The sequence below is a fragment of the Pholis gunnellus genome (genome assembly GCF_910591455.1).
Source record: "Pholis gunnellus genome assembly, chromosome: 7".
Lineage (NCBI taxonomy): Eukaryota > Metazoa > Chordata > Actinopteri > Perciformes > Pholidae > Pholis > Pholis gunnellus.
The window spans coordinates 14626146-14652568 of NC_136533.1; the positions used below are offsets into that span (position 1 = coordinate 14626146).

A 26423-nucleotide genomic window follows, 5' to 3' on the forward strand; every position below is an offset into this window, starting at 1 on the left:
CCTGTTTGTAACAGCATGATATCCCGTCTGAGTGAACGGCCGTAGGAAGTTGTAACCCACTAACACAGAAACACCAATCAATCACACTAACAGGAAACGGTTGAGGAGCTGTGAGTGAGCTCAATGTTAGTGGATGTGGATGTGCATTGGTGAAGTCATACAATAGGTAACTATTTCCAGACAGAAGCACAATTCTTGTTTTTCGGGAAAGTCACTGAATATGCAATAAATGCCCCTAATTTTGTGGAGTACAACTCAATTTCTATATTACCAGCCTTAAACCTGGAAGTTTGCTTTTGTTGCTACAGTAGTTTCAATTAGCTTAAGGGGAATAACAAACAGACAACTTAATAGCTAAATCTGATCCAGCATGTACTCCACAACAAACAAAGTCCCCAGAACCTTTGCTAGTGTACATCAATTCTCCATCCGATTAAGATATGCCTTAATCATGACAACATTCTTAAGTTTTCATGTAAAGCAATCTCTTGTAGTTACCTCCATAGATAACATGATAATTCACTGGTAAAATGCATCAGATACACAGCCACACAGCCACACACACACACACACACGCACCTTTTATCACTTCTAAATCACAACAACCACTATCCTCTCCAGGAAGGAAGGGCGACCCTCGCAGGGAGACAGAATCAGTCGAAACAAGAAATAAAAATGACAGATGTGGTACACTGTGGTGTCCAACACACAACCACGTCTGTGCATATGTACATATGGTCATGAATAACTAAACCCTGCATGCTCATGTACACATGTTGGGAGAGGAAGGTAACAGACCATTACCATACCAGCAGCTGAGGTGCACTCAGAGAGACACTCGGGTAAATACATGTACAGTCTTGAAAACACTACAGGTGTAATTCATTTCAGATAGAAAAAGACCCTCAGTCACAGTTATAAAACAGCACAATCACACACGTCATGTTTAACTTTAGAAGGAGAGATGTGGTCTTAGTCACACCATACTTATTTTGGCCAATGAATGAGCAGAGACACTTGTCATGTCTTTTCAGTAGCCATTCAATATCGATTACCAATACAGCAGCAAACTCTTTACCTACTTAGATACTCATCTGTCACTGTCACACAGTAAACCAAGCAGGTAGCTCATCTTCAAATTGTCAGTCTTATTGTGTCTCACCTCAACTGCTCCTTGAATCCCACACTTCATTCCAAACAATAAGTGTTTTGTCTGGAGAAGTAACAGTGACAGTACTATATTTTGACAGAAATACTACTAAGGGAAAAGAAAATGGCAGCGTTGCACTGCCAAAATGGACGGTTTGCCAAAACTGCTGCAATGTGCCCAAGGTCGTGAAAAAGCTAGTCAGAATTTTAACTTAAAAAAACCCTCTATTACCTGTAACTGGTCTATAATGTAATGTGATTATTTCTGTTACATATCATTTAATTTGTGTCCTCCTTCCGTCTGCAATGATCTATCAGTTTGCGGCTGAGCTTACTGAGGTTGTGATAGTAAAACAGAGTGTATTGTTCTATCTCTAAGCTATCCCACAGTTTGCAGGCTGAGCCATTAAGTATCATTACACAGACCACATTGCAAAGAGATCACATATTTACAGATGAATATTGAGAAAAAGTTTGACTGATGGTCTATGCAGCTTTGTACATACACTGCTGTCATGAGGATGGTGTAACCCTGCTGTGCTGGATGAAGTAAGTAAAGAGTGTGACGACAAACAAAGAAACAAAGAAATTAAGACAGGAAGGGCAAAATGAAAGATAGTGTCTTATCTCAGTGCAGCAGAGAAAGAAACATCAGCAATGATCAAATCAGAGAATCTGTGGCAATTTACCGACTTGTTAAACCAAGAAAATATCCTGCAGATACAGTTTGATGCTCTGCCCAAGGTGTCCTCATCTGCTCTGCTCGAAATGAATCTTCAACTGAAGGGTTTGATTTGCACTAGCTTTGATACGATTATGATGTTTGTCTGTGCATCCTTTTCACAGACGGCTACAAACCTTTTGTGCTACGACTGCAGGACATTTCTATAAAAGAATCTGAAAAAGAATCTGCTCATGAATAGATTATGAATACAAGCAATCAGAAATCTGGAAAGTAATGCATTAATCACTCCAACCACTAATATCAATGTTGACTTTGTGTTCATTTAGTAACCTGAGACACACCCCCGACCTAAAAATGAAACTTCACCACAGTGAAGGATTCTGCCGTCTACAGACTTCATGTAATATTGGCACCTTGCTACTCCAGCTAGCAGGACAAATATGATAAAGGTTCCTTCTTTTAGTTCAGTACCCTGAGGAGGCTCTTGTCTCCACCACTAAGGGGGGTGAGGGGGGAGGGGGGGGGCTGACACAACCTGATAAAAGCCTGGGTAGGAGGCCAGAACTTACAGAGACAGCACGACTCCCCCTGCCTCCCTTGCCGTCTTCCCTGCCTCTTTTACTCAATCTGTATTGCGGCTATTCTCCCTTAGTTTTCCTCCTCCTCTGTTTTTCTTTTGCCATAGCTTCATATTAAAAGGATCAATGTTCAGTAGCTAATGTGCATCCATGTGTAATCCATACGGCATGTACATATGTGTGTCAAACACTTTCACTGCCCTATATTTACACTCATTACCACATGGCTACATAGCCCCTGGTCCCTCACAGCTGGCCTACAGTACAGTGTGCCACGGATGAGTCGTAATTGAAATGTGCACCAACATGATGCTTATTCGGGAGGATCATATACTGACCGAATGTGAGCTGGCCCGTAAAATACGCACATGTTCTGAAGCGTCACAACTAAGCTAAGGCAATAAACACAGGGAGCCAGTGTAGTGGGTCATGGGTATGCTCTGGGGACCGTCAGATATCAGGGTGATATGAGTATAGCCTAAACAGTTGGGATGGAACAGAGGCCTCAAGCAGACGTGGAAGTAATGCTTTACTCCATTGAAACAGGGTCCTGCTGTCAGTGCAGGCTGCATAACAGATGCTGTATCGTGAAGATAAGCACATGGGTACGGTCAAAGATATCCATCAAGGCATGTGACATACACTCATGTGTCTATCGTCCACAAGAAGGAGTTCAGACCATGGATGTATGAAGAGAAATGGATACAGCGATGGAGAGAATAATTCAGATTTGAAAATTCTGATTCAATTACCTGGATCTTTTCTTAATATCTACCTCAGTATGGGGCTCATAGAGTTTCCTTTAGACCCCCGTCCCAGCCCTCGGTCTCATTCACATAAACAAAGGAGGGAAAAATAACTCTGGATTCTGCTATTCTGCAACTTTTCAGACATAATGATTTTAATAAGGACTATTCCGGTGTTCATACTGGGAAGTTGATTTAGCTAAAACAAATATCTGCTGATGTTGCTTTCCAAATGTAAGTCTATGGTTAAAAAAAAAAAAAGGATCTTTGAGCCCAATGGCATCACGTGACGGACCCAGCTGTTGTAAATCCAGCGGCCATTATGTACAATTTGCTTCAAAGCCCTTGGTTCAGACTCAACGCATTGCATTGTGAAGTTAACCATTTCACAGTGTAATCCCTGATAGTGTGCAACACAGTAGACTGTTAAAAAGTGTGACTGAGCTCACTGAGTCTACAACTTCTGACTCACATAAGGCAAGTTTATGCTTCGAACTAATCAGGTTTACCCCGTCAGCATTGAGCTGTCATTTGTATCGTGAAGTTCATTCAGATGCGAGGTGACTTGTCTACTCAGCTTGTCTGGACAGTGATGTGGAACAGTGTCACTGATGAGCAACAAAACTGAAACGACTGTGGTTAATTTGATTAAATTATTTACTTGTAAGCAATCTGTTAATTAAAGAAAATGTAGAAAATTCTGTACATATCAAAAAAGTATATTCAAAATTACAATCATCATGAAGGGGCAGAGATTCAGGGAGTGTCCATTAATACAATCATGCCAAATACAAATTAACAATCAGTCAACTGCTTCTTCTTAAGTGTATTCACGTCTGCAAACACAAACAATCTTATCTGGCACACAGTGTACCTGACTCTCTGTCTGTCTGTGCTTTGTTGAGAGTCACATATATAAAGGCTGGAGCGAGAGCGGGCAAGCCTTGACCTCCGTCTCCCAGATGCTTTGGACAAAGGCAGTCCTGCTGCAGGGGCACTGCATTTTAATTAGACACACAAACCTAGAGAGACACAACTCCATATTAGATACACACAGTATCCGGCTGCATTCACTACCACCTCACGAAAGAGCTGTTAAAAGCAGTGTAGTAGTCCGAGTAAGTAATGCACTACTAAACCCATGCATTTGTCACACTAAGAGTTTTTTTCCTGTTTCTTTTTCATTTCATTTGTGTGCTATATTAAAGTATATTTAAGTTTTTTTATCAAAAGTAAATATCTGTCAAATGTAACTTAAAATGAAGCGACAAAATGGATTTAAATGAATGTCCTGTACTATCACAATACATAATAAAACACATTAGAGTAGGAGTGCATGATGAGATGAAGACAAGAAAGTGCTGCTCGAGACAGGATTTTATTTTCAATCTGGAATATGAGGCATATTCTATCACAGGCTATGGTAAGTAGTGCCAGGGTGAGTCATTAGGGTTGACAGTAAGAGCAGGAAAGGTATGGTAGATAAAATAGATAACATACATGTAGATAGATAAGTTAGCAGGGCAAATGATTAAAGCGATGTTTGCAATGGGATGTTGATGCAGTACTGTAGTAGTATTGTATGGTTTACAGAAATGGGTCTTTTTTAATAATCTTGTATAAATATGGGCTTGTAGTTTCAGTCTAAACTGAAAGTAAAGGAAAGCATGCAGTTTTTTCACTTAGCTCCCTTGCTGAGGAAGATAAAAGCAAGAGGCGTCATGTTTAAGCATACTAAGATGTGCTTCAAGTCTTTGGCAAAACCACAAAGCAAACCGTGACAGTAGAGACTGCCTGAAGAAGCTGTCACTGGTCTACTGCTTCTTCCAGTTGACTCAGGGTTCCCTATCAAAACAGAGGCTCTTTTTTCTATACCTCTTCTCATCAAATGAAGAAAGAAAAACACGCAAATGGCTTTGCTAGTTTTTTTTGACGGTTTACTCTATAATTCATGGATAGAGTATGAAGGTCTAGAAGCATGTTTCCATTAAATATGCAACAAAATGATATGGTGTGGCAGAAACACAAGTAAATGGGGTCCTGTGAGGGGAGGGAACGGAGGAGAGTAGCGCAAAGATAGAAGAGAAAAAAAAAAGTGTGAGCAAAAGAGATGCGAATAGAGCGGAGCAGTGATCTATTTACAGCTCTAATCTCTCTTATCGCCTGCGATATTGGTTTTTCTTTCAACTTAAAGATAATAAAAGACAGAAACATTTCATTGACAGAAACAACCTACTAATACACTGTGTTGTTGTTTAATACTGTAATTTACTACTATAGATGTTTATCCTAAAACAGCCAAAGGTGAGCCAACAGTCAGATTATTCTTGGATTCAGGTGCAGTTGACATGTTGATAGGATGTCTGTTCCGGTTTTTCCCTTTTCAGTCCAGGTGAGGTCATGTTTGCTGACCCACCAGCCCTGCATCACGGACAAGTGAAATGCACCATTGTGGCTACGTCAGTTTGAATGATTTGAAATTATGTTACAGTTTATACTCTGGCAGCCAGAACAAAGTCTATTTTGTACCACCGCAGATTCATAATGAACCGAAAATATGTTCACTCTCAATGGCTGGGCTGGCTGGCCGTCACCGTGTGCATTTCCTCCACAGCAGTGTAAAGCCCTCGCCTGGACCTTGCAGCTTCCCTGGGCCATGGACACGCTGCATCCTCTCTCCCAGCGGGTGTAGTGACGGAGCCCCCTGTTCCTGGCTGTTAACCCGAGCAGACCGGCAATTTTGGCAACAGTTACATTCCACCACTGTTAGAACGAGAGCTCTAAATTGTTTACAAGAGGACAAAGTGCTCCATAGATCTTCTAATTTTGCTCTCAATGTCCACCAGATTGATACGTTTAACTTTTAAACGTACAACGTTTTCTTCCAGGGGAGTATGACTTTAGACTCCCCTTGAGGGTCCGTGGTCGACGCACCATAGTCTCACAAAATCCTGTGGGAATCACTGTATTCTGTACGGTTTGGGTCTTTGTCTGTTTCCAGGCTGTATTTGTGCTGACCATTGTCTGATTGTGAGCCAATCTTATTACAGCAAATCATTTCTCCATGTCCTGGGTGGCTGGGTTGCAATCTGAAGGCCATTATCTCACAATCTACAATCATGAGAATAACTGCTTTATTTATAGAGATCTATGTCCACATGTTGAAGTGTGAGTAAGGCACTGAACCCCAAGTTGCTTCACAGCAGGCCACCGCTCTTTAAATGCTTAGGATGGGTTAAATGCAGAGGTCAGATTTCATGTGCGTACCTGTATGATTGTGATGATTGAAATACAGATTAAGTGATGTTTAAAATGATGCAGGGAACTAATCTAATTACCTGACCTGCATGGTTCATTTGTTTTGAATTTCTGGAACAACATTACTTTACATATGATGCCAAGTTGTTGATATGTACTATGTAGGGTCATGATTTGGACTATTGTTGTATTATAGAGCCAAATCAATATTTCACTGAGACTATTTCAACAAAAACAAAAGCTTCATTAAGGTTCCTATTGTTTCACATTGCTTTAGACTGCACAAGAGGGGAAGATATCGGGTTAAGCTGTTGTGTACTGTATCTGTGTATTCCAGTGTATCATAGGCATTGTGCTGTGCTACCGTTAGCAGGGACTGCTGTTGTGAACTCTGACTTTTCAGGCTCTATGGAGAGCATTCATTAGCTCTGTGTCAACCAGGAACCTAAGTCATGATAAAACTCTCTGAGTTAAAAGATCTGCTCTGCAATGTGTGTAGCCTGCTGCACTACAAACATTCCTGAATGCAACTATATTTGCTTACTTTATGGTGTTTTTCTACTAACAAATGTAAGCAGCTACCTGGGATAGCAAAAAAAGCAGTGTGCCTAGCCATATTTTGGCACAATTGGCCGGTACCTGGCATATGGACGCATGCAAGAGGTATAGTGCAGTAGTGGTCTGAAAGGTTCCTATGGATGTCTTGCAGTTAATATGATTAACTATTGAAAGGTTTTGAGTTGAGTATTCCTTTAAAAAAACTAAATGCTGGTTTCCACATTGACATTGAACTGTTTATAAATCCACTGCCGACGGGCAGAGTGTATGTTCAGCAATATATCTTACTGGTGGATTTAGTAGATCTGTCCAATAAAGGAACATATTAATTAACCTTCTTGGTTTAATGTGGGTGTTTAAAGTCCCCTAAGAGACACAAAGCTGCTGCGTACCGTTTCATGCCTGTTAGAACAGATTGGTGTTTTTGTGTTTTATCTGTGTGTGTGTGTGTGTGTCTATAAGCACTTCTGCCTCTATCTGCGTTTGTCTGAGAGAGCGAGAGCTTAAGTAATCTCCAATATCCATACCTAACAGGCTTAAAGTGTAATGCTCACAGCTACAAAAAGACCAATGTACTGTATGACAGAGTACGGACTTTATCCCAAGGAATAGGATTTTCTGTGAGTGGAATCTTCAACCTTCACTGTATCACGGCGAAATAAATCTCTGAGTAATTTGATACCCTCTTAAGTTTAGGGGGAACAGCACATGAAATAGCACTGGACTTATTCACACATGTATGTACAAACACACACACACAAAAATGACATTTACCGATTCAGAATTTAGCCCACTAAACACACATTTCATTCATAATGAATGAGTGCAGTAAAACACCTCAAAGACAGTGATGGGGTGCTGTTTCTATAGCAACAACATCTGACACATCATTGACTGTAAATGTTTTTGTGCAAAATGCAATTCAATTTTATACCTCTCTGGTGAGCATTTAGAAAGAAGCCCAATCTCACAGCTTGCTTAGTTCACATGAGACTCAGTCATTATCATAACGATCGTAATACCCGTTCTAAATAACTTCCACCAGTCTCCCTTGAGGCGCAATATCTAAGACAGCCCTTCAACTGAGATTTGTTTCTGTATTTCAAAGAGAAAGAAAACAGAAATGCCTCTCTGCATTCTAGCCTAAAGCCAGCATGAACCTGGACCCAAGCCATCTGCTGACACAGCATGCACACACCAGTGTGATTACCCTATCGTTTTTAAACCATATCAAATACATAACAGAGCAGACAAATTGATCTCATGCAAGCCCACAAACAAGTCTTCACTAAATGTGATCAGTCGTTTCCTCTTGGGGTAAAAGATGTGTCATTCATACGCTGAACAGTAAAAAAAAAAAAAAAAGAAATCAGCAGTTGCAGTCAAATGAATCAAACATCGAACCAGTTCATCGTGTGAACTTAAAGAAAACGCCAAGCTACAAACTTCGAATAGGAAAAATCAAAGCTGGCAATCAAACAAATCAAAAAAATGCTTCAAACTACTTTAAACATCTTCTTGGTATCTATATAAGAACAGTGTCAGAGGGCATAGCCACACCGTGACAACACAGTAACCTGCATTTACTCTTGATCTCATGAGTCATTTTAGCAGTAGAGTGTTAAGTCTAACCTCTGTTGCCCAACTCCTCGTAGCTCTCTCTGAACGTAGCAGCATGGTACCTCCTGAGTAATCCTTTTCAGAAGCACTGGAATGATATGTTTTAGCTCTTTATAATTCCTTGTATTCCTCTTAATGAGCTACAGTTTGGGCAGTCGGGACAGTATGAACGAGCTCCGATAGGGTTGGCAGGAGGCTGGAACAAAGCACGGCAAAGCCACGGTCTCTTTCCAACTCATCAACACACTCACAAACATGCAGAGCACTGGCTTATTCTATATGGACCCCAAAACACATTCTGCTGTACGCTCAACCAATTCCACCCGCCCTCCTGGCCACAGTGGCAGCATGGCTTTGTCCAGCATTGTCTCTTCCATCAGAACAATGAGCTGTGGCTCACTTGCCAACCCATTAATGCAACACAAAAAAAAGGAAGGCATTGACATAAACATGAACACACATTTAAAATTGCAGATCTGTGTTAATGACCACACAAAGACACACACACAAGCTCTGTGAAAGACAGGCCATTCATGGGTGTTGTTACAATGATACTCTATGGGCTCCATTCTCGTGTTGCTCAAGGCGCAGAACGCACGACATCAAACTGGAATTTTCCTGTTAAAATGTGTGTAACAAGTAAATACCCACAGAAACCACAGTGCTTATGTGCACATCAAACGTTTGATTAATTTTAATTATTCTACAGTTTCCACTGCAAATCAACAGGCACACTGTTCCATGAAAACTTGCAGATCAATTAAAAACGTATCGCTCCGCTAATAACTCCCAAGACTGTTTGTTCCTGCCAGTCCTCTCCTGGTGTCTCTGTCCAATACACAGAATAACCTGGGTAACAGCTATGTGGGCCATCTTCTTTTTAATGAGTCTGGCCAAAGGGCCTTGTCTTTAAAGGGGATGAAGGTAGCAAATGTGATTGGAGAGCCTGGCCACAAAAATACCACAAGATTGCTCGGTACTCCCCGGAGCACTGAGCAGGCCGCACTTGACTGCAATCTACGCCGAGCTGCAGGGCTCACAAAAACAGAACAATGTGTGCGGAGTGAGCTCAAGATGCGGCCTGAGATCATGCAAGTTAGACCGGGTGGCAGACTCTGTGACAACTGTAAACCATCAGGTGCACCTGCTTGACAGGTAGGCAATGTTGTGTGTGAGGACCGGGATGAGTAAAGAGTATATGTCTATATGACAGTTCAGAACATGCTGAGCATACAGACGGTGATGGAGAGGTTGGTTTTGCTACAGAATTGATTTGAGAAGTTTCTTTGGATATTATCATACATATTTCCCACTGTATCACTATCAACAATGGTGGTAACCATGAACTGCATTCATGGTTCATGAATGCTAGCTGACCAGGTGTCAACAACGGTTGACTGTTACTGGGTTGAGTAATGACTAAAGTGGGCAGTTTACGTTCCAGTCCATAAATTGCGCCACATGAAATATAACAATAGAGCTCTATTGTTGTTTGTATGCATGACTGTGAGTGTTTGTAAGCAGGGGGAATGCATGCTGTCATCAGAATCAAAGAGTCCAGAGAAAGAAAGAGCTGAATCAGGTCCAGTCATGCGCTTTCAGGCAGACACGCAAACTGAAACCAGGACACAGGCGGGCGGGCAGCAGGGGGACAGAGCCGGAGGATTGGAACACAACTAAACAGACCAAAAGATAGCTAAGCCCAGTAAAACGTTTGTCAAAATACTGCTGGAAGGAAAGCTAAAAAGGTTCCTCCCCTATTGAACCTTGTTAAAGAAGCACATTCAGTTGAAATCTTAAAGTCAAAACTGAAAACCTTTATTCACTTCATCACAGCCTACTCTAAAACCTAGTCAGGTCCATCACTTCTTTAACACCCCTTTTAACAGTAATATTCTCTTAAATTCTATTTTGTTATTTGCTTGCTATGTGTTCTGTCTTTTGGTTTCACTACAGCCTAACCCAGGAGTTTAACTTATAAGTAACCCTTAGTTGGGTCCGTCACCCTTTAAACATCTTTTTAACATTTATGATTTTTATGTCATTGTTGGAGTTTGTACACTTTATTTTTTATTATAAAGTAGAATTTCAGAAATGATTCTGCATTTTCCACAATAGACCTTTCTCATGAATACTCTTTTTTGAACTGTTAAAGTAACAAAAAGTATCAAGCAAAATAAAACATACAAACATTCACAAAACTAAAATGACATGAATAAAAGTAACAGAATAAAAGAAAAAAACAGATCAGTTGGGAACAGACAGTCACATTACAAAAATAACCTGCTTTAATGGCAATAAAGTATTATATCTAACCCATTTCACCCAATATAACTGAAATCGGCTTACTTGCAGCTTTACAGAGAAGGTTACATGTCTCCATTAGATTGATACCCTTTATAATGTCACTTCTCATTTCTTCAGGATTCTAAACTTTCAATAAAATTGAGTGATTGATTGATTGGCTGCGAACAAGCTGAGCGAACAGAAGAGGGCAGCCAGCACGCTTCAGGCTGATGCAGGGGTATGTGAGTAGTGTGTATATTCAGCCAGGCATTTATTAGAACTCTATTGTACTTTATGCCTCTGGCATCCTATTCTACAGTCAACTATTCATACTGCCTGACCTATATGACATTATTCTGTGAGTGGGATGTTATGCTGTATGGAGCAAGAACTATACAATGTGTTATTTCTCTATTGTGAAATGAATTTGTGCAATGAGGTGTAGCATCATCAAGATCCAGTTCAGTTAAATGGACGGACGGATGAAAAATGCATGGTACCTACACTTTTTGTCAAACACATCGGTGGTGATCGGTAGTGCCTTACCTATTAGAAACACACCACACACAAACAAACACAAGAACAAAACATGTGGAGCTTTGTACCCGCTGGCTTTTTGTTGGTTTTGAATGATCAGCAAATAGAAAAAATAAGATGCATTTTTATATTCTAACAGTGTAGGCATGGGGCCGTGGTGTGTATGATTGTCATCCACCACAGAAATGTCTGTTCAGTATGAACCATACATGCATTTAGTGGATAATGTGGAGTTGACTGCATTGTCATTTCTATGGTCTGGTGGAGGGTCTAGGTCTTCTAAGACTAGAGCAACACATTTTAACCCAATTTGTTATTCCCAAAGACACTAGCAGTACCTGCTAACAGAGACAAACGGAGCTTCCTGGGGTGTGTTATGAGGAGCCTGGGGCTATAGTTTCTACATGGCCTGGTTTCAGAGTATACTGAACACAATATAATCAATTCCTTCTTTCCAGTCTGTCTAATCAATGTCTCTCTCGTGCTCTTAAACACACATACACACCCTATTCAGGTTATGTGAAAGACGAAGAGAGAAGATGAGAAACTCTGGTGACGAAGTATAACACATTAGAGTACAGTGCTGCAATTCCAAGTCAATTACGCGAGAAAAGCAGTCGCACACAGTAGACAAAAACACATAGGGTGGGAGCAGCAGCCCAGCTGCCTAGCTGCAATTAGGCATCTGTAATGTTAAATAAGACTGTCACCCTACAAGCCAGCCAGGGCCAAAACAAATGCACAAACAAAATAACACTTGAGTGCAGTGTGTAGTTGTAATGGCTGTTACTTACACTAACTGGATTTGTAAGCATATGAGAAACAAAGTTACAAAACAACAAAAATGATATGTACAACTGTAAATGAGATGATAGATAAGTTCTATACTGTACCAATAATTGACCCAATGGATGTATGTAAAACATTTGTGTGTGGGACATTTTTTGTGGAGTAGGTCAGGCTGCCCATTTGTTCAGCAGCTCAGGTCAAGCTGCCCGCAGGGCATCTCTTGTTGGCAGCTGCCACGTGCTGAGCCCTCACTGACTGAGACTGACAGCTCTGTTGACTCTCAGCAGAGGTTCACAAAAACACTGTATGTAGCAGTTACTTAGCTGAACAAGCTTACCCACTGTGCCCCCGACATTATGCTTTCTTTTCAGCTCTTTGCAGCTTTGACTCTCTCTAACGCTAACGCACATACAGTGAAGTCGTCTACGTCATAGAGCATAAGCAGAGCGTGATGATAACAGACAGACAAACAGACAGACGGTCTGTCCTGGAGTATTTAACTCACTGGATGTGGACTGTAGTTGTGTGTCTGCCATTGGCCACGTACCGCACAAGGCATTCTCCTCCCCTTCCGCTATCATATCCCATGTATTTAACAAGGGTACTATCTGTGCATCCTGGATAAAACACTGCCCAAGAAGACTGTGATTGGTTTAAAGAAGTACAAACAAGCAATAGCATTTTTTTCCCCCTATACCAGAATGATAATGTGTGGAGCCAGACCTTTCTTTAGCTCTGACACAGCGCTGTGGAGAAAGGTCTGGCTATGTGAGACCTACTGGCACGTACACATCGTCATGTACATGCATGCATTAACTCATTTTCATACACAAGTGCACCTGCATGTGCGCACACACACACTTGCATGCAGGAATGTCTGCCACATACAGACACACACACACACACACACACACACACACACACACACACACACACACACACAGTGATGTTTGCCTTACTTACTCAGAGATCCAAAAGCAAAACACAACCATTCACACTGGCCACAGCTAGAACACATTCACACATCCTCTGACATAGAGTACCAGGCACACACACAAATAGACACAGTGATCCAAGCCTACGGTTAGCAACTGAACCAGTGCACAAAAAAACATTAGCATTCTGTCAAGGTTTCAGACAAGACTGCACCAGCTATGCACACAGCCAACATGCAGCAGAGCACAACAACAGAACTAAAGCCAGACAGAGAAAGAGAGCGAGAGCATAGACAGGTAGACAGGGATGAGCCGGGGACTGTTTGGGATTTATTAGAGGTACAAAGAATGAAAAACAGAGAGTCAGAGGAGGAAGAAGACATGTTTACACCAGAGATAATGATCAAATTAAATTAAAGAGATGATGAGAGCAATTGGGGTACCTTACTATTGAGTCTGGCCTTCCTGGCTTGTTTATTTTTTCTTTCTCTTCTCTCGGCTGCTTGTCCTTTGCCCAGAGTGGATCCCATCTCTCTCTCTCACACACACACACACACACACACACAGACACGCTCCCCGTCACACACACGCTCCCTGTAGGTCAGCTACAGTCCCAATGCCAAAACATCATCCACATGGCCATATCCAGTCCCCTTCGTCCTCCTCGTCTCCTCTCCTCTTGTCCTCTCCCCTTCTCCTTTACTACCTCTCCTATTGTCAAAGTAGCACATGCACACTCACATGGTCACTCACTCAAACACTCGGCCAAGCACTAACGCACACACTGACTCCTGTGCATACACAGATGGAGAGATGGTAAGGGGTGAGTTTGCAGGATGCTGGAGAGAATAGAGTGAGGGTGGGGAGAGAGAGAGAGTAAGAGAAGAGGGAGGGAAACTAGTGGGAGGAGAGAGAGGGAATACAGAAAGAGAAAATGAGGGAAAGTGGGTGGGGTGTAGAAGCAAGGAAAGAGAAGGATATCCAAAGTGTGAAAGAAAATATTGAAAATAACAGGACACAGACATAAAAATAGCGTTGGATGCTGGTGCAATCTCTGCTAATAAAATCCAAACCAAGTGTTTAATGACAGTGTTTAATGCAGTGGAAACTTTATGACTAATGCTCATGTTTTTGTACCACAGTTTCCTGAAATTATGGTTACATTTAAATGCAAACGGGTTGCACAATTGTTGGTATCACAATTGTACAAATACCCCCATTTACACAATACACACAGCAGTACATGTGGACTCACACTTGCGCATTCACACCTCAACTCAAAAACACAGAGAGACAAACATCTCAAATTAGAATCAGCATAAACAATTTCAGCTCTCCACAACTGGTAAAATATTCTTCCATGTTTGTATTTGTTTAATTATGTGTGTGTGCGCGCGTGCAAGTGCATGTTCTTGTTTCTACCCAGATATATCTCTACCATTATTACAGCATTAAATTCCTCTTCCTGTTCAGGGATTATCCATAATAAGGGGAGCTCTGTGTATGAGGGATTCCCCATTGGGAATATCCTCTCATCCTGTGCCATGCATGCAGCTGTGTGCGTGTGTGTGTGCGTGATGGTTATATATGGGTGTATTATTCAGAAACCCCACATCAAATTTCTTGATTGCTGTAGTTGCAATATCACTGCAGCGATGGGAGGGTTTAAGCACTGTGCAAATGCTCGGAGGGATATGGCATCTCAGAACAATATCACAGCTACAATGAGTTACATTCTCTGTGTGGTTTCATTGTAAATTGAAAAATAATGCAGGAATTGTCATTCATAAATACAATAGGCTGCTAACAGCAACACAAAGCATCAGTGTAGGAGGAATAGCATTACTCTGCAATTGGTTTTATGGGGGAGCCTTTTGTGAATTATGCTTTCCTACACATGTACTCTGTCAAACGACTTAATGTGAGCATTGTTTTAGCTTGTGAATCATACTGAACTAGCTTTCACCCAAAAGTTTAACGCATTTTATATTTGGATGTTGTTGCAATTTCGCTACTGCTTTACGATACGAGCACAATTGAAAAGCCATCACTCTAGCAATGTGCTCCGAGGAGTCGTGACCACATTACCAAATAGTGCGTCACTAAATGCTGGCCTCTTTAGTTCCTTCCAACCCACCCCTTGCCTCGCCATCTCTGTGACTATAATGCCCAAGGCTTTCATTCATAAATGTACATAGAGCATGCCTATCTTTTTATCTATCCAACCATCTGATCTTCCATCCCTAATGTATATACAGTATATCTTTAATTGGCTGCAAAAGTATAACAGACCAATCCACTTTAAAATGCATGAGATCTGTTCTCTAGAACACATGTGAAGAGTTCCTCTCAAGGGCACATGCGTCTGCACTGATTAACCTCTAGGACAGGTTGAAGCACTAGTTCTCTGTTCATCATAAATCAGACAGCAAGAAGCAGGTGGTCTTGATCTAAACATGTCACTGTGAAAAGTGGATGATAGATACATACATCTAGAATATTTCCCTTTGATGTGATGTGCAGCCTTAAAAATCATGGGGTTTTAAAATCTCAATATACTGACAGCATCATATGGAGTGAAATGTCAGTGCTGAAATATATACAGAGTATAGATACCATAATGTAATACAGTGAAGACAATGTTAATGGGAAAATGTAATGGAAAAGTCAAGTCATTAAGGCAGTTTGAGTAAATTGCTGAAAGGGCTGTTATATAATAGGGGATTGGAAACATTCTACTACTGGAAGCTCTTTGTCACACTGCAAAAAAAGCCACCCATTCTGCAGCGCTGTTCATGGCTGACCTCCGACACCAAACACCCACACACATGCACTCTTTTTACCTTACTTTACTCTTTAAAAGGTACACTATGTACATTTTCTATGCAGCCACCCTGAATGGTTAATTAACCAGGTCAGTTTCAGGGTGATGAGGCCTGGTTGGGTCAGATGTGAAGGAAAAAAATAATGGGAAATCCTATCAATTATGACCTCATTTCAAACTTTAGCCTGCGGCTAATAAGCTCCATACCAGCAAAGTAGGCTAATGCTTGACCCCTGACTAACAGGACAGCTTGCTGCAGGATGAATAGTGAACATCGTACTGCTAAGGCTGAAAGAGTCTCCCATAACAGGATTTCCCTTTTTACCCCTGAAAGTCATTGTGCAAAAACAGCACACATGCCATTCAGAAAAAAGAGAGGGCAAATGTTTTGTTACTTTGTAACATCACTTGCTTCGAGCTCATCTTCGCTAATGCACGCACAAGTGAATTTATTTTGTATTACCAGACAGCGACCTGTAAAATACCTTTAACATTCATAATTGATAATTGGCATACTGCAGTACTACTGATGCTATAAATCATACATTATACCTAAACTCCAAATTTCACATTTATTATATTTTATAAGGAAACTTTTTATACATCTGCATATATTAAGCATATATAATTAAATAGCAGTTGGCTCTGTCATCAACACGTTTGCTGACTTGAATCACAGGTTGAGGTGCATTCCTTCTATATTACTTTCACGGGGGAAGCAGTGGATACTGTAGTACAGCAACCAGGTATTATAGTTACCCTACCAATCATCCATAATGTAAATATATACACAATATCTTACACGTACACATAAACACCAGTATTTTATAAATACATGCACTTTGACAGATAATTCCCCCGATACCTTCTATAATGACCGGTCTCTCTGTCAGACGTCGCTGTGTTGAGAGACATGCAGATTAGTAAGGAAAACAAGAATTTAATATGACTGCATCTGGAGCCTGTACTGACAAATTACCACCTTCATTCTCTCTAATAACACAGCTGTCCTGGACTCATTGCTGAGACAAAATAGCTCAAAGAACACGGTGGCTTTCACTGCCCATTCATGCATTCAGGTTTGTACTAGAGTGAGATATAGTGTTCAAGGCTGGGCGATTCACACTCTTGTCTCCATTTGAGAATTGTACCAGTTCCACTTCTACTGGACTGTGAGACAGGTCAATCACAACGAATCATCTCTGGACAGATGATGTATTGTATGAAATTACCACCTAGATTGTAGCCGGGCAGAAACTGATCTTGTTGAGTAACACTCATGTACTTTGTCATAGCAATGTAGCACCGTAGCAGACGGCAGCACCTCACACCAGACTGGTTAGATAAGTGACAATATTTGAGCGCATGACTCACCCCTCTCATCACGGCTTTCATGCATCTCCCTCTCATTCATTCATTCTCATTCTTCTCAGTACACAGCAGAAAACCCTTATCGCCCATGAACATACAGAAGATGGCCAAAAAATGAACTGGCCAAACAATGAACTCAAAGTCCTCTCGCTTTCTGAGTGGCCTTAGAAAGAGAAGTGGTGATTCCCAAAATTAGGCCACATTTTGGCTTCTATACTTTCCAAATGTTCAACTTAACAAGTCTCTACAAAGGAATTGGACTCTGACAGAAAAAAGTGTGGCTACAAACTCTGTTCATTTATTGAATATAGAATAGTATTTTGAAACATCCTGGATAAACTGTTCTGAAGTGCTGTTGTCCTGCCCGTCTTTAACTAAGTTGAAAGCATCTGAGAAAATAGTTTGTTACTAGAAGGTGCTCTTAAAACACCCAGTGTGTGCTAGGCACTCTATTTCCTCAAACTATGATGGCAAGGATTTACAATATGACAACATTTTGTTATGGGATGTACAGTATACAGAGTTCACTACAAAGTTAAATCAGCAGCAGCCATTAAACTGTTTTCACGAGCATCAGTCTATCAACAAGAAAAGCACTTCTAAGAACATTTATCACACATAAGAGGTGATAGCAGCTTACTTGATGGTCTTTCTTGATGGAATTTTATTCATCTGATTATTATAGGCTGCAGCATGTTCCAACATTGTTTTCTGCAGATGTTGGAAAACTACATTTTGAGCTGAAATTGGAAAATGTTTTTTTGACAATCACAAGGATGAAAAGAACTGACTAGTTCTTCACCTGTCCACTAGTCGGCCCCACTGAGTTCCTTCTTCAGATAATCACCTGATTAGCCACCGTCTTCCACACCTGTCCCCCATTACTCCATATACATATACAGTGCCCTGCCAGTATTCACGCTCTGCCACATTGTCTAGGTTGCTCAGTAGCCCTACCATGCCAGTCTTTGTCCTATTCTGCAGCTCTGAATCTGCGTTTGTGACCACCTGCTGGCCCTTGACCACCATCTGCCAGCTTTGCCTCTTTGGTTCTATTTGCCAGTTTAGACTGCTTTTTTCTTTTTACTGTGCATGAGCCTGCACACAGACTGTGACAAAAATATTCAATGTATTCAAAGTATGAACTTTGCTTTAGCCTTTTCTTGAATGTGCAGTAAATCTTTTCAATGAAACAAAATATATATAAAATATATCACATGTCATGTTATGTTCCATTCTATTTTGTATGTTTGTGTACTGCAGGATTTGTGCTACCTGCTGAGTATGTTCACAAAAGCCATTACAGAAGATTGTTGAAAGACAGGATTGGGGTGATACACATGACTGGAAATACGTGAAACCTTAATCTTCACCTGTTCATGTTAATGTACCATGGCAGCACAAAACGGACATTGTCACACATTAGTTGTCTCCCATGCAAAGCTCTTAGTGCCCTGCATGGCCTAGATAGAGATCTCCAATTCCACATGAACGAACCAACAAACACACAAAGTCAAGCTGCCAGTGAAGTCCTCTTTCCACACATTGTATAAAAATTAGAGCATAAAACCGGAGCCTCCCAGTACTTGCTGTAACTACTTGGCCTCCATTCTATCCAAGCTTTGGCCAAAGTTCTGTGTACTGCATATGTGTCATTCACTCAGTTTAGAAGGTTGCACAAAGCATAAGCTCTTCAGATGTCAGGCTGACAGAGTGCACAGATGTTTGGTCTTACCTTGGTATGGAGCTTGGACAGCTGCTTTTCATCCAGGTGAGTCTGGGTGTAGACACGTCTTTTATAGCGGAACTGAAACACAACAACAAACATAAGAGTCTAGGCAGATTTCACCCTGTCTCTTTGTTTGTGCTTTTGACTGCTTAACAAAAACACTACACACACAATACACAATAAGAATTCATTTTTCACACAGTATCAGCTCTTCAGACCAAACTATGTCAGATCATTTCCATCAAATATATTGGCTTGTCATATGAGAGAGAAAGCTAGAGAGAGATTCGAGAGACAGAAACTGAAATTCTGACTCATTTAATAACCATGCAATGACATTAGGAGACCAAATATCTCCGTGTATACGGCTGTCATATTTTTCAAACGTTCCTGCTTGTCATCTTTTCCATATATTACATCTTGCTTGAAAAACCATCTATTGCTCATGGAAGCTTGAGTAAAGAATATAAACCGCAAAACAATAAAAAACAGTGTCCAATTTCAACTGAATAAATATGCAGGGGGGACACTGCATACAGGTTTGACAAATTAAAAAAGACAAATGGATTCATTTATTAAAAATAAAAGTGTTTTGATTTGAAATTAGAAAATTGTGATGGAACCCATTGTAGAGCTGAATATCTCATCATTAATCTTCATCAGTTAGCTAAGAGAGCAGTGCTAACTGAGAATGGATTATTTTCAATACAACAAACAAGCTGCATTTACAAAACCTGATAATTCTTCAGGTCTGTTGCAGAGGGCTTATGATCCTCCTCCTGATAATTGTAAAAATGTGTAACTTTCACTGTCCAGGACTCACATGTATTTCAATTCTGTATGTGTGTGTGTGTGTGTGTGTTTGCACCTGCATGCAAGGATTAGTGTGTGTGTGTGTGTGTGTGTGTGTGTGTGTGTGTGTGTATGTGTGTGCACGTCTGTTTCTCCACCGATGTGTGGCGTTCACCAAAAGGGTAAATCCACAATGGAGCTGAGCGGTGTTGAGCTGCTAATCCAAACCTGTCAATCATCTCTACACACCACAGGCTTCAGGGAATAACTGCTGGTCAATCAATGACTCACACAGAGCTCCGACAGAGTAGCAGCAGACACTAGCACCCAAACTGATCCGAGCCCACACCTTCATTCAGCTATAGACTTAGAGATGAGACAGATACAACAAGAAACTTGTACAGCAGTAAGACTGTTGTTTTAATGGTATTTGTCTGATGTATTGGCATATATCATTGCTGTTCTACTGGCATAAGATTATGTCACTTGTAAATGGCGTGTCACTCATGTTCCACTTCCTGTTAGTAGACGCCAAAACCATTATTCCGCTGATATTGATCCGAAGGCAGAGAAACAATTCACAGTCATCATTGTTGATATCGCCCAAAACTAAACCACCAAAGAAAACAAAGTAAAGTAATTTAAATAACGAGACATATTACAAAGCTGGGACTATCATAAGTAATAATGTAGTTATTAATAATAGCAGTATCTCCCAATGCATCAGAGATTTACATTAAACTGAGGCTCAAAGTGGAAAGTAAATATGTCATATGCTTCTCATATCTTGACACATCGTAAAACTAGTGAAAACAAAGACGGCCAGTCTTTACTGTTTGTAAAGCGACACTTCTTTATACGCCTGCGTTTCTCTGAGATCAAAAACCATGATGAACAAGCACACAATTATCTCCAAGAGATGACAGCCATTGCAAAAAACACTGTCATTGAGCGTGGTATAATTGCTGCTAGATTTGACTGACACGCCATGACAGGAGAAGCATACACTGCATGCACAGTGATGCACATACCCACACTATCATGCGGTGAGAGCATGCAAGTGTGTGCTTGTGATGCATTTTAAGACAGCTTCAAAAAGACTAAAGCCGATACTATACAAAAACAATAACTTATAAGATGGTTGAACTGCAACAGGCATCGCGTGTTTAGTGTATATGAAGAAAACGACCTGAGGCACAACTACAGTGGCCCTCAAAGGTACATTTTAAATAGCTGTCACATACTGGGGGGCTGCATAAACCCTCACCTTGATGTTATATAGTGATCTCACATTATTTGCGTAAGTTCACCATTACATTATTTCTATATCTGTTCAGTCGCCTTCTCTTTTTCCAGGGCTGGATTATTAACTGGACAAGCATTGGAATTATTGTCAATTATTAGTATCATTAGATGCAATAATTGGCAAGTATTAGCAATATGCTCTATGTACCATATGTTATATTTACTGCTAATAACCTTGTTTGCTAGTGCTATACTCTGGTGCTCAGCGTTTGCTAATGTTAGTCTCTCGGTGTGCTTGGAACTCATGAAATACTCCACCTATATCGTGCAGGGCTCTTTATTAATACTATTAATCCAAAACACACCCAAACACTTAAACGGTTCGGTTGCTGCACTGTGTCCTTGTAGTCCGGTTACACCTTTTACATTCCGTCAACATAACTATCTCAACGAATGAAAAAGGGAATCGATTCACAATTATAAAAGTTAAAAATAACAATTCTTATGTGAATTGACCCCCCCCCCCCCATTATTCGGAGCTACATACAGAAAGATTATGTATAGTGTGGTGGCATGTACTCTACCACTTATCTTTCTATCTCTTGCTCTCTCCTGCCAACGCTAACAGTCCTTAAAGCCTCATACATACACATGATCCATACCTACCTCCAGGTACGGTACGGGAGCGATGGATGGGAAGGGGTATTCCCTTAGCTGTCTCTCCTCATCCAGAAACTTGCCAGCCTTGCCGTTGTAAGCCGGCTGGAATAGGCCATAGTTGAGTACATCCTTCAGGCTCTGGTTGAGAGTACACAGGATTCGCTGCTTGGACAGCCAGATCGGAGCATCCACATTGAATTTCATACATTTCTGCAGAGACAAGAGCAAAAGAGGGTAGAGGGTTAAGCACGTCATATTTTCTAAATATCACACATTGCACTTGAGTTAAGATAAACCAAGAGATTGAAGAGTGATATTTTACTGAATAACTTAAATCTAACATTAAGGTGTTGAAAAATGTGCTGGAATATTAAATAGAAATTCTTTCATTACAGAGAAATGTATTGAACTTCCAATGTCATGCCCGGGGGGAGAAGCTAGGTCCTTTATTATAATAAGCAATTCACATAAGTATGGAAGCATTTCACCATCATCCATTATTCTTCACAAAAGGTCATCCTGAAAGCCAGTGATAGTTACCATACTAAAGTAAACAAAACATTAATATGAAGCAAAAGCTCTTACAGAAACACTCATCGGACACCCATTTTTCAGGAGCATAAATCTGATTCTACATGTGAGAAACATTAAGCTGGGAAATATAACTGCTACACAAAAAGCTGTCGTAGTTCTATCTTCAGTCATAAATGACTACAATGCCTTTGGGAGAAATACAATCTATTTGGTTAACTTCTGCGCTCTAATAAACAAATGTATTCGTAACACACAGACTGAGAGATAACCTTAGTGTTACTCTCTTTGTAATACATTATACAGATATTAAGAAATGAAATAGAGTTTGGTTAAGTGAACCACACATACTTTTGATAACTACGCTCAGTACGCTGTTTCTCACTCCGTCCGGAGTGTTAAGGATTATGATTATTGTGGTAAAGCAGAGCACTTCCCTTTATCTACCACGTTGTGGAGCCGGAGAGAGAGAGAGAGAGAGAGAGAGAGAGAGAGAGAGAGAGAGAGAGAGAGAGAAAAGCCCACAAGTAATAAATCAATCACTGCTGCCTGCAATGTTGATTCGGCACCTCAACTCTATCCTGTTCAGCATCACTGTGTTTCTGACACTCACACACAACTGTTGAGAAACCGCGAGTTATCACAGCAGTACAGCACAACTAACAGCCACATGCAGATGTCCAGATGCAGGTGCACACACTCAGCTCTGACTGAAACATTAGTGCAGCCATTTGCCATGCAGAATTATTACATTAAGAGATATAATTCCAACCTTTGATATACTCGTAAAAAAAACACGACTGAACAAATGTCATTGTACAGAGTGTTTTAGTTTTAAACCTTTTATCCAAATAACACCTACCCACTAAGGCAGACATAATGTTACGGTGAGGGGGCAAAAGGAGTGGCAATATTATGGGACATCCAGTCTTTTGGTACATTCTGCATAGTAATGAGCTTGTAGACGTCATTGGGTTTAAATGAATATCAACGTATCATCTGCATAGATTTCATACATAGAAAATGAAATGTTGTGATGATGAAATATGTTCCCAAAGGAGCATATACAGAGAGAAAACAGAAAGGTCCCACTAATGATTAGCATTTGATGACGTTAAATCATCCACAAAACAAAACTTTTGTTGGTCTGATAGGGGAGAACCAGTCGAGGAAATGTTAGAAATGTCTTCTGTCTTATCCTGAAGGTCACAGGACTGTGTGCTTGGTAATGTCGAACAATGCACTGAACTGAACCAAAAGCAGTGGAGGATACAGTAAGCACCCGAGTCAGAAGTGTTGTTTGTGGAAGTGGTTCTGAAACTTCTTTCTTGAGATTATTTTATTTACATGTTTTTTTTTATTTTCATTTTAGAACATGAGATTGTTCCGTTCTCTCAGGTTCAGCTAAGACTCAGACACAGACACAGGAGACAAGGTGAAGTGGAGAACTAGGTAGCTTTACTGGGCTCCAAGTCATCAAACACGGCAACAGAAAACAACTCCAACAGGGAGCGGGCAAAAATCCAAACTGAGTAAAAAAGGGCAGAGTCACAAAAAGACAAAGTCACAAAAAGGCAAAGTCACGAACCAGGTCCAAACGCTGGAGCACGGAGCATAGACACAGAAGACACAGAAGACACAGAAGACACAGAAGACACAATGCTGGGACATTTAGAAGACGGGGAGACGACCAAAGACGATCTGACAACCAGAACAGGGAAAGCAGGAGAGTATATACACGTGTGGGGTGATGAGAAGATTGAAGGCAGCTGGGTGGACTGGGCAGGTGAGTTGGATGAGTACAATCAGGAAACACACTCAGACACAGAGACACAGGAGGGAGCCGTGAGGCGACCAGGGGCGGAGCTACACAGACAGAGAGACAGAGAGACAGAGAGACAGAGAGACAGAGACACAGGGGCCAAAGCCCAATCCTGACAGAGATGGGATTAGGGTAATTGTAAATTCTGGATCAAAGCTCCCAACTGTTGACTCCAAGAATAGCATGTTGTATTCAGTTAATTTATATTTTAAAAATGTTTGTGGTAGGAAGAAGCTCAATATTATGACCCTTTCAGCCACATATGTTTCCTCCAACCAGTTTGACAAGTCAAGATGAGATCAATCTACAACTTAAATGTGCTCAAACCTGTGTTCTGAACAGGAGGAGTCCCACTTTTGGACATCAGTATCATTAGGCTTCTGAGGGTAATCGCCCTTTTTTCAAATAGTCAGTTTTGTAGTTGTGCCTTTGTTGTTTCAACATAAAAGCCAGCTGTTTGTATTTCAACACAAACATTTTAGTTATCTCCTCTCAGAATAACGTTTACAATGATGGTGGATATTTTTACACGTCTGAGTGGCATCGATCCACTTAAACAATGTTCAGAATAATGCACTAAAATACATAGGGGTAAATCTGTGTTTTTCGCAGGAAGATGCCATAGGCAGCAACAAACCATACGTAACTCCAACTCTCTGCTGCCAACTTTTGTAAAGTACTTTTACTACTTCTACTTGAAAACCTGGGGAATAAAAGGGATAGGAAGATATTTCCCCAAACTCACAAAACTAACATCAAATAAAGCTTTGAAAAGCTGCATCTTCACATGAGATAGGTTGTCTTTTTTTATTACACTGAGAGACGATGGAGGGACTAAGGGTTTAAGATTAGAAAGTCCACTTGGGACAATCTAGTCGAAACAAGGAGATCTTACAATCTACTCGCAGCCACACAGCAATAAATGAACATAGACACACAAACAAATACACACATCTGTAACTTCAATACTTCAAGTCTATTCAAGTCTATTCAATACTGAATATCTGGTTCAGATGTGTTTTTTAACAACAAGGCTTTCATCCTTAACCAGAACTATTTTCTCACTGCATTCAGAGCAAGACAATTATGAGAGGTCCACAATTACCTTCAGCTCAAAAACAAAAGTCAAGGCAATACCCATAAGCTCTTTCTTGTAGGGGCAGGGGTTTGTGGACAGGGGTAGATATAAAGTCTGGTATATGCCACATAGAAGTGGTACATCATCTGAAAGCTGGGAACCTGACGAGTTATTTCAGATATCACATTCACAAGAATGGAACAGACGGACTTACAGGCGGACTGACAACCCGAAAACGTAATGCATCTAACCACGGCTGTCGCCGGCGTGGAGGCATAAAAAATAATGTATTAATCAATTAATTAAAATAAATTGTGAAAGTGAATTAGGGCTTAGAACATGTATGATGGCTGTTCCCATGCTCACTTATGTCTCATACGTTTTTGCAGGATTTTTTGTGTTTAAATATAAATAAACATCCATAAACACTAGCTGCTCTGCTTCTACTTTTATCTGTGATGATGTATCACAAATAAAAATGTACACACTTGATGAATACAGCCCTTTAGACACTAATAGATTATTCAGAGTTGATGAAGAGGAGTAAAAGACATTTTGTAGGAATGTTCGCTGCAGAGGTTCATTGTGGTTATATCGTACTCAAACAAAATGTGGGCAGAATCAGGTTCTATTAGGTTTTGTTTGTATATTGTCTGAGAAGAACCAGTCAGTCACATCATCTGGTTAGGGTGGAGATAAAACGTGCACTCTCTTGGCCTTCAATTGCTCCATGCATGCATTTCTGAGATACTAGGTTCACATACTGTACATGTAAGTTACAGGTCTAAGCCATCTAATGGTTTCATTTAATAGAGTTGGATGTGGGGCCACATTGAGGCCACATCCTCCAGCTGTCATCTTTCGTTATTTTAGGTGTGTGACCAGCATTTTCAAGCAGACATCTAAAACTGGGAAATTGGCCAAACTCTATCAGTTGACTTTGCATTTCTCTTATCTCACCCTTGATTTGACTTTGATCCTCAAGGTGGCAGCACAAGATGTCCATTTATGCACCTGTGGGTCTTTGAGTCTGTGTGCACCGCTTGTTCTTGCCTCCTTGTCCGTTTATGGTATGTCAAGTTTGCTTGAATCCACATAAAAGACACAACTGACTTTAGAATGCAACCCTCACACCTAGCACAGCATGCTCGTTCGTCGCACATGTTCTCACTTGTTGGTACAGCACTGACACTGGTTTGGTAATCAATGAAGCATCAGCAATAAAACTTA

General features: G+C 40.7%; 1 protein-coding gene across 1 annotated transcript in view; it reads right to left on the reverse strand.

Moving 5' to 3' along the window:
• shank3a (SH3 and multiple ankyrin repeat domains 3a) overlaps positions 1 to 26423 on the reverse strand; it is a gene marked incomplete at both ends in the record, with an annotated part of 132065 nt that overhangs the window by 82126 nt on the left and 23516 nt on the right. The window contains 2 exons of the mRNA XM_079163546.1: positions 19072 to 19143; positions 21769 to 21972. Coding sequence (XP_079019672.1) covers positions 19072 to 19143; positions 21769 to 21972 — 276 coding nt within the window. The remainder of the gene's footprint in view (positions 1 to 19071; positions 19144 to 21768; positions 21973 to 26423) is intronic.